The following is a 9408-nucleotide window of genomic DNA, read 5'->3' as shown; positions in this document are numbered from 1 at the left end:
CCAGTATTCCCAATCCCTATCCTATTGTGCTCAGCTAAATTGGTTTCTGCATGATGCTTACAAACTGCTTCAATCACTATACATAAGTTATCAATTTTATTTCATTTTTTTTTTTTGAGACAAGATCTCAGGCCAGGCGAGGTGGCTCATGCCTGTAATCCCAGCACTTTGGGAGGCCAAGGCGGGCAGATCACGGGGTCAGGAGTTCAAGACCAGCCTGCAGCCTGACCAACATGGTGAAACCCCCGTCTCTTTTTATAAAAATAAAAATAAGAGACAAGATCTCGCTCTGTCACCAGGCTGGAGTACAGTGATGTGATCATAGCTCATTGCAGTCTCAAACTCCTGGGCACAAGCAATCTTTCTGCCTCAGCCTCCCAAAAGTTGTATTTATAAGTGCTCCCTTTGGGGCTCAAAGACAATGAAGTAGGGCATCTGCCCTGACAGTGCCTGGAACCCAGTTTAGGAGAAAAGCAAGGAACATAGAATAATTTTTTCATTAATTCATCCATTCGTTCAACAAGTATTTATTGCATGTCTGTTATATGCCAAGCACTCCCTAGGGAACTGAGGATATGGCAAGGAACAGAAGTTCCTATTCTCATGAGGTAGGGAAGGAGAGATGATAAATAAGCAGATGAATAGAAATGTGTGGCCGGGCGTGGTGACTTACACCTGCAATCCCAGCATTTTGGGAGGCCTAAGTGGCTGGATTACTTAAGCCCAGGAGTTTGAGACGAGCCTGGGTAACACTGGCAAAACCCTGTCTCTACAAAAATACAAAAATTAGCTGGGTGTGGTGGCACATGCCTGTAGTCACAGCTACTCGGAGGGGTGAGATAGGAGGATCAACTGAGCCTAGAAATTCAAGGCTGCAGTGAGCCATGATTGTACCACTGTGCTCCAGTGTGGGCAATTGTTTTAAAATAAAGGAAAAAGAAATACATGAAGTGGCCATCAGTGCTATGAAAAAAATGAGGCAGCACAGGAGGATAGAGTAATGACAGCTGCTATTTAGGGAGGGTACTCAGGGAAGTCTTACCCCCTCTTAAGAGATGAAATTTGAAGAAAGTGGGTAAGTCATGTACCTACCTGAGGGAAGAGTAGTTTAGACAAAAGAACCAGCAAATGCAAAGACCCTGAGGTAGAAATGTGTTTAGTGGGTTCAAGGAGCCTGGAGCAAAGTGACAGGGGGAAGAATGGCAAGGGGTGAGAGAGAGGAGGGGAGGGTCGCATCACAGGACCTCAGAGGCTGTTATGGGGAATTGGGCTTTTTACTCTCGGTGATTTGGGATCCAATGGAAGGTTCTGAGCAGAGGAATGACATGATCAGAATTATGTGTGAAAAGGATCTCTACTGTGTTGAGAATAGCTTAAGGTAGACACAAGTGGAAACCGATGTGAAGGAAGCAGAAGAGGAAATATGAGAGATGGTGGTGGTTTGTTCCAAGTGTTGTTGATGGAAACAGAGAGAAGTGGTCAGACCCTGGATACATATTGAAGGAATAGCAACAGGATTTTTGATGAATTGGATGTGGGGTATGATAGAAAGTGGAAGTCAAGGAGGCCAGGTATGGCAGCTCACACCTGTAATCCCAGTACTTTGGGAGGTCGACCAGCTGGGACTATGGGCACACATCACCACACCTGGCTTTTTTTTTTTTTTTTTTTTTTTCTGAGATGGAGTTTTGCTCTTGTTGCCCAGGCTGGAATGAAATGGCACAATCTTGGCTCACCACAACCCCTGCCTCCCGGGTTCAAGCAATTCTCTCTCCTCAGCCTCCCAAGCAGCTGGGATTACAGGCATGCGCCACCATATCTGGCTACTTTTTTTTTTGTATTTTTAGTAGAGACGGGGTTTCACCATGTTGATCAGGCTGGTCTCAAACTACTGACCTCAAGTGATCCCCCCACCTTGGCCTTCCAAAGTGCTAGGATTACAGGTGTGAGCCACTGTGCCTGGCCTCACCTGGCTAATTTTTAAGAATTTTGGGAGGCCAGGCGCGGTGACTCATGCCTATAATCCCAGCACTTTGGGAGGCTGAGGTGGGAGGATTACCTGAGGTCAGGAGTTTGAGACCAGCCTGGCCAACATGGCGAAATCCCGTCTCTACTAAAAATACAAAAATTAGCCGGGCATGGTGGTGTGCACCTGTAATCCCAGCTACTTGGGAGGCTGAGGGAGGTGGATCACTGGAAACTGGAAGGTGGAGGTTGCAGTAGTGAATCAAGATTGCACAGCCACAACTGTACTCCAGCCTGAGTGACAGAGACTCTGTCTCAAAAAAAAAAAAAAAAAAAAGAATTTTTTGTAGAGGTAGAGTCTCACTATGTCACCCAGGCTAGTCTCAAACTAACCAAGAGGCTAGTCCTCACACTTTGATCTTCCAAAGTGCTGGGATTACAGGCATAAACCACTGTGCCCAGCCAAAAAAAAAAAGGAAAAAAAATTTTTTTTTTTGAGACACAGTTTTACTCTTGTCGCCCAGGCTGGAGTGCAGTGGTACAATCTCAGCTTACTGCAACCTCCGCCTCTCGGGTTCAAGCAATTCTCCTGCCTCAGGCTCCTGAGTAGCTGGAATTACAGGTGTCTGCCACCATGCCTGGCTAATTTTTTGTATTTTTAGTAGAGACAGGGTTTCACTATGTTGGCCAGGCTAGTCTGGAACTTCTGACCTCAAGTGATCCACCTGCCTCGTCCTCCCAAAGTTCTGGGATTACAGGCATGAGCCAATTTTTTAAAAAGGAATTAAAAGAAAAATAAAGGGAGTCAAGGAGGTAATTTAGACCTTGTACAAAGAAGGTCTAGGAGGAATTTCATCAAATTGAGAGCACAAGGTTTGTACACCTCTGTACTCAGTACCTGATTTCTTCACTGCTACTGCAGAGCCTGTATAGGTGTTTGGCTTCCCAGGATGATGGACAAGACTGAAGAGAAGGGAGGTCCATGGAGGCAGGGGAGAAGAAGGGAGGTCCACGGAGGCAGGGAGGCTCAAAGGCAGTACTGAAGCTTGTCAAATGAGGCAGGAGGAAGGTCCTAGGACTTAGGCATCCAGATTTGATCCTGTGTGTGAGCCATTGAGGGTTGATGGGTGAAATCACAGGAGGAAGTCTGGAAAGCTAAGCTGGTGTCATATGCAGGAAGACGGAAGCTGAATGAAGGCTGTGGCCTGGGTTGGAACTAGTTTGCTGGAAGTGAATATACAAAAAAGTAGGTGACAAGTGGCCTTGTGAAGAAAAAACTTCCAGTTTGGTAGTAAAATAAACACAGAGGAAAGGGAAGGGAGTGTCAGTCGATTTGGAGCCCTCACGTCTCATGAAAAACATGTTGGACATGGCAGTCTAGGCCGGAGTATCTTTTATGGGACTTAGATAGAGCAAGGAATCCAGTTTGGGAGTACTCTGCTGGGGTGACAGTACAATTTGTGCTGGGGGAAAGGGCACCAGGAACAGCAGGTACAGGTTTAGCAACTCTTCTGACTCCTCTATTCTCAGGCCCCAGGGCCTCTAGAATAGTTTTGGGTTATCCTCAAGTGTCTCCTCTTCATTTAGACCTCTAATCTAACTCCAGGCCTGATGTTGGGGCTCTCTAACAAGAACTGTGGAGCCCAGACTACCATGTGAAGTTGGTGGCTATAGTGCCTGGCTGAAGGCTTGGTACCCTTTCGATGGCCAATCCCAACCCTCTCCCTAATCATGGCTGCCTAGAGAGTATCTCTATAGAGTGCCAGGCCCAGGACCCACAGGGCGCAGACAGCATCCTAGCCAGAACCTGTGGGCAGAAGAGAGGAACGAGTTCTGAAGATGTCATAAGGAAGAAGAGACCCCAGTGCCCTGCTCATAAGTTTACATCTCTGTCTCCCAGAAAAATCAGATACTGATTCCTCTTTCAATAAAATTTTATTTTAAATCCTTAGTGAATAACTAAGAGGAAAATATAAAGTGCTTGGCTTTAGAGTTGGGAGGTCGGGGAAGAGGGAAAAGCCCCTGGGTTCACACCATTTGGATTTCCCAGTCCCTTACAGATGAAAGAGGTTGTGTATCTCAAAAATTCAAAAAATAAAAAATTTAAAAAGAAAGGACAAAATATTAGCCTTGAGTTCTCCACCAGCCAGTGTGTGCGAGGATTTTAAGGACACAACTATCACAGACAACCACTGAGAATTATCACGAGGAGGACAGGTCAATCATGTGAAGAATGAGTCTATTTCAAAGGAGACAGGCAGAACAAAGAAGTGAGGTGGAAGATGGGTCCCCCAGGCTCTACACCAGGGACAGAACGGCTGCCTGCTGCTCTGGAGTCTCCTCCAGTAAGTGTCGGGCAAAAGCCTGCTCCATCTGTATTGGAAGAGATGGAGAAGAGCGTCTCAGTGAGTGCATCAGGGACAGACACCACCCCCAGGAGCTCCTTCCCCACTGGGAGATCCCCTTCACCTCCTGGAGCACCACTGTCCCTACTCTCATTAGATAGGCTACTCTGCCCCTGCTCTGAGCTCACCTTCACTGTGATAAGATTCTGTGGAGTATGGCTGGGGCCACAGCTCTCCTCCCAGAAATTCAGTGTTACCTGGAACTTGGGTGGGGGGCCCAGGCCCTGGAAGTACCTGACCAAGTCTGAAAGAGAAAGGGTCAAGGGTTAGAAGGACAAAAAGAGAGAAGAGAGAGGGCCACAGGTCTGCAAGGTCAGGAGAAGTGCTCGGAACTAAATGCTACTCACCCATGTGCAAATAGGAAAGGGTGTTCCTGCCTCAAATAAGTGTTAGAAGTAGCAGATCACTGCACAACCTGAAAAGCTCTCTTCTGGGAGAGTTTAGAGTCCTCCCAGGCCGCAGCCCTGGCTGCTAACATAGATGTGCCCAGACCTTTGCTGCTTGCTCACACCCTCTCAGTGCTAGGGTACCCATGGCCCTGGGAACACCCACACGCTACACACCCTGTACTCCTGGTCCCACTCTTAAGTCAGATTTAGAATTGAGTAGGAACTGGAACTGGATGGGAGAGAAGGGCAACCCTAGGGCATTCCTGGAGTATAGTAGAGATGGTGCAGCCAGGGCTGGAGGTATGATGTATGCCAGCTCTCCCAAATGTGTGTACGTAGGAGAAGGCCATGAGGCTCACTCTGTCTCAATTCTTCTGTGCACCTTCACATAATGACTGCATGCTTCATTGTGATGGTGTTCCCCAAGATGTGACACTCTTGTACTGAACTCTACCTGAACCTCCTCTTCCACTGTCTTGGCTGGAGGAGAGCTGCCATATAGCTGCCAGGCTGGGCATATGGCCACACAGGATGTGCACCACACAAGTGCAGGAGTGCCATGCAAAGGCTACATGGAAGATCTGCTGGCAAACGGTGGTGGCAGGACCCACCAAGTTGGGCCCAGGGGGTATGAGCTCAGGTGCCCAGCGAGAACATCCTCACCTCTGCAGAAGTAGGCAGTTCTGAAGAGCTCCACGCACTCGTTGCTGGGCAGCAGATGCGGGCCTGGCCCAGGTGGAGCCTGGGGTGCATTCCAGGAGATGGGGATGGGGCAAAGGCGCTGCACGAAGAGGCCTCGGGGGTTGCTGGCCACTAGGATGCCCCTCTCAAGCTGACTCAGCAGGCGCTGCGTGGGCTCCAGTGGGCCAGGCTTGGGGAATAGCACCTGCTCCATGCTGCTCTCAGAGCCTGAGGGCTCAGCCACAAGGCGGCAGTCCAGGCTCTGCACCTGGGCCTCGCCCACCACGCGCCCGTTGTAGATGAAGGTGAGCAGCAGTGAGTAGTCTGGGGATAGAACAGTCTAGCTGTACCTGGTGCTGGAGGGGCAGGCAGGCTGGTGATAGTCCCTCCCCAGGGGAACATCTCCACCTCCCCTCCCCTCACCAGGCAGGGGGCTTCCTCTCAGGTTTTCCCATCACTCAGGCAAGTAGCTAGTACTACTGAGTGATTCACCATGAGGCCTCAGGGCTAAATGCCCAGGGTCCTGTAGTTTACAAGAAGGTCCCTTGAGACTGGGGCTCTGTTTGGCCCAAAGAAATTAGTGTCTCAGTGTGGATTTCCAGGAGAGTGTATAGGGTGGTATTTTTGGGAAGCAAGCTTTTTAGAGTCTGGCCAGGTATGTGGAATTCTCACCACCTAGAAACAAGTGCCTTGGGCTATGATAATATGGTCACAGTTTGCTGTAAGCCCTGACTGACTAGATAATGCATGTACCATCAAAGGAGGAGGGCCTGAGGGACACAGGGCACAGGAGAAAGTTAGAAATGTCACATACCCGGCTCTGCAGGAAGCAGAAACTCCAGGGACACCTGATCCCCTTGTAAGGGGGCCTCAGCTGTGTCTGTACCTGGAAGGGAAGCAAAGGCACTGGTCATTCAGAGTGGGGCTGGGGAGTCTTGGGCCAGAGTGTGCGACATGGTGGACGACACAAGAGGCAAGGCAGGTGGTACCTTCCTGTGGCTCAGGGCTGCTGCTGCTGCTGCTGCTCCCAATGTCTGAATGGACTGCTCCCCCACTGGCTCCCTCCTCTTCCTGCAGACACAGTGTTTTTTTGTTCTTTGTTTTTGAGATGGAGTCTCACTCTGTCACCGAGGCTGGAGTGCAATAGTGCAATCTCGGCTCATGGCAACCTCCACCTCCCAGGTTCAAGCTATTCTCCTGCCTCAGTCTCCCAAGTAGCTGGGATTACAGGCAGATGTCACTATGAACAGCTAATTTTTGGATTTTTAGTAGAGACAGGGTTTCACCATGTTGGTCAAGGCTGGTTTTGAACTCCTGACCTCAGATGATGTGCCCACCTTGGCCTCTGAATATGCTGTCTTTTATTGGCCCACCTCTCCCTCTAGTTACTGCCCTGCTCTCAGGCCTGCCCAATTCCCTCTCCATCGCTCACATTATTGAGGGAGTCCTGGAGCACAGAGGGACTGAATGTACAGCTCTGCATGGCACCCTCTTCCTCCTTCCTCTCAGAAGACACAGAACCGTGCTGTCGTTTTGATGGTGATTTCTGAGTCCCTCCTGTGGAATTGTTGAGGAAGAGAGAAAGGTCAGGGTCTTGAGCAGGGACAGAGGGTAAAGGAGAGGTCTGAGGCAGTGAAGGATGGGCAGGGCTAGGAAGGGAAACCTGGGTAGCAGCCTCCCCAGGGCATAGAGAGGGCAGAGCTGTGAGAAGCCTGGTAGAAGCCCGCAGGTCTATCCTTCCTCCCCAGTCTGCTGAGTCTAGGACTGGTTGGGCAAGGGGACACTCACCAGAGAGGGTTCCTGGTGGCAGCAGGCGATACACCTTGTAGGGCTCAGCAACATCCATGCGGCCCCTCTCAGGAACTTCCTCAAATTCGGGACTCTTGTTGAGTGCACAGCGTAGGCGAGTCTTCCAGGCAGCGGGGCCTCCTGCGTCCCCCTCCTTATACTTTCCCTTAAATATTGCCCAGGCCTAGGAAAGAAAGCAAGGGAAGAGGAGGCAGCATGTTACAGGCTCCAGCTGCCCCTCCAACAGGACTGGCTTCACGGGCATGTAGCTCTGAGCTCAGAAGGCATTATGAAGGGTTTATGCTGTGTTGCTATCTTGAAATCCCTAGTAATTTTTGAACAAGGCCTCTGCATTTTCATTTTGTACTGGACTCTGCAAATGATGTAGCTGGTTTTCCTCTCCAATCTGTCCCTTATCTGAAACCCAGGCAGACGCAAGTACAGAGGGTGAGTATACCAGTGTATACACAATCCCTCACACAGAGGAACAGTGATTTCCAGGCCCTTTCACCTTGAAGAAGGCAGCATCCTGGTCCTCCCGGAAATCCTGCTTGCCTGCATGCTTCCAGGGAATCCGGAACATGGTCTTAGCTGCATCATCCCAGCACACTCCGGGGAACTGCCCGCTCTCCACTTGCTCCACCACCCAGTTCCGGAGTTTTCGGGTACAGCGTGCCCTGCCTGATGCCATCCTGGGGGATAAGAGGAGCAGGAAACATTAAAACTGACACTTTGGGAGAGAACATCTCCTGAGACCCTGGCCATTGGAACTAGATTCTAGCAACAGACCCTAGAGATCCCATCCATCTTCTTTTAGCTCTAGACACATTTCAACACTCTGAGACAGAATTATTTCCTTTTCTGCCATCACTAGCAATGACAAAAAAAAAAAAAACAAAAAACAAAAAACAAAAAAAACAACTACCCCAAAAACATTGTTTTTAATATTCTAAACTGTGCTACCTGGAAGGAAACCGTAGGTATTGGTCTTAATTTTAGGACTTTTCAGAAATGTATTGATTAGGAAAGAATTCCTTTGGTGATCTGTTCCTGGTTAGAGCCCCTGTCTAGATTTCTGAGTGTCTGCAGAGGCAGGCTCTGCTAAGATGCATCAGGCTCTTCACCCACCACCCCACAGCCTATAGAACCTAGCCTCTGACCCCCACCCCCCTGCTGGCCACAGAGGTAGGTGGGGCAGGAAGCTGGGGTGGGGGTGGAGCTGTAGCTGAAGTGGGCAGGGCAGATGGCAAGGAAACAAACAGGGTCAACTGAGGCTGGGGCAATGAGCCTTTTTCCCTGAACCATCTGGCAGCAGGTCCTCCTGATCTTTGCCTACAAGGATCCAGGGTGCTACACCTTGTCAGTTGCACTCTCAGGCTGAATCTCCCACTTCCTGACTTACAGGTCTTCTGTCTAGCCCTCGGTCTAACAGAGGGGTCCCTAAGACCCCCTACCCGCAATCTGGCTGGACTTTCTAGCCCTAGAGCCTGGGCTGACCCCCATCCTTACCTGAGTTGCTGTCCAGGCTGTCTCAGGACTCAGACAACCTCAGCTTAACTCCTGGCTAGGCGGCTGATCTCTCCGCCCCTTTCTACAGTCCCCACCCTAAGTTTCAATTCTCCTCCAGGAACGGCTTTTTCCCAGAAATCACGTGGCCTCAAGAGTTGCAGGGCACCAGTGGCCACCAGAGGGCAGCATCATCTGAACATCTCACTGTCAGGATGCCACTGTCACAGCAGGGGGAGCTGCTCTGCCAGCTCATCTCAACCCTCATTCCCCTTCCTCCCTCAGATAGTCTTGCTTGTATCTAACCTTCTGTGAGTGACACTGTGGCTTCCCCAGGGAGGCCAGGTTCCTGGAGTCAGGTCTGGGGCCTCTGGACTGCTGGGTACACCTGTGCACTGTGTTCCCCCACAAGGCCTGCTTGGTACGCATTGGGTGACTTCTAATACCAGTCAAATTCAGTGAAAGGAAAAAAGGAGGCAGGGAGGGAGGACGCCCAGGCCAGGTGGTTGGATGGGGAGGGCCTCCCTTGACCATCCAGGGTGTCAACTCCTTCCTGGTCCTGAGTCCAGGGAGGGTTAGGCACTAGGTTGCAGGGGGCCTTTTTCAGCAAAGCTCTGTTCATCCCGCTCTTTCCCTGGTGCCTCTAGATGGTGGCGTCAGGAAGAAGGACTGCC

General features: G+C 50.3%; 1 protein-coding gene across 3 annotated transcripts; it reads right to left on the bottom strand.

Annotated features, from left to right (window-relative positions):
* Positions 1-3881: 3881 nt before the first annotated feature.
* On the bottom strand, positions 3882-9342 carry IRF9 (interferon regulatory factor 9). 3 transcript variants are annotated; one of them, XM_032265645.1, is made up of 9 exons: positions 8730-9342; positions 7740-7923; positions 7229-7412; positions 6873-6997; positions 6430-6511; positions 6255-6326; positions 5423-5764; positions 4499-4614; positions 3882-4338 (listed from the first exon to the last, which is right to left on the bottom strand). In XM_032265645.1, exons 2-9 carry the CDS (start codon positions 7917-7919, stop codon positions 4264-4266), a joined length of 1176 nt encoding a protein of 391 aa, XP_032121536.1. In that variant the 5' UTR covers positions 7920-7923; positions 8730-9342; the 3' UTR covers positions 3882-4263. The 3 variants fall into 3 exon arrangements, with proteins under 3 accessions (XP_032121536.1, XP_032121534.1, XP_032121535.1); XM_032265643.1 differs by having other exon boundaries at positions 7740-7920; positions 8738-9342; XM_032265644.1 differs by lacking the exon at positions 8730-9342 and adding an exon at positions 8192-8722 and having other exon boundaries at positions 7740-7920.
* Between the last annotated feature and the right edge of the window lie 66 nt (positions 9343-9408).

Source organism: Sapajus apella, unplaced genomic scaffold (assembly GCF_009761245.1).
Source record: "Sapajus apella isolate SASKATOON/1434 unplaced genomic scaffold, GSC_monkey_1.0 scaffold151, whole genome shotgun sequence".
NCBI lineage: Eukaryota > Metazoa > Chordata > Mammalia > Primates > Cebidae > Sapajus > Sapajus apella.
This window is presented reverse-complemented; position numbering and strand designations above follow the sequence as displayed.

Coding starts and splice junctions, on each gene's coding strand:
- IRF9 (XM_032265645.1), bottom strand. CDS start 7,919: ATGGCATCAGGCAGGGCACGCTGTACCCGAAAACTCCGGAACTGGGTG. Junction 7,413..7,739: donor AGGATGCTGCCTTCTTCAAG/GTGAAAGGGCCT, acceptor TTTCTTTCCTAG/GCCTGGGCAATATTTAAGGG. Junction 4,339..4,498: donor AGAATCTTATCACAGTGAAG/GTGAGCTCAGAG, acceptor CTTCCAATACAG/ATGGAGCAGGCTTTTGCCCG.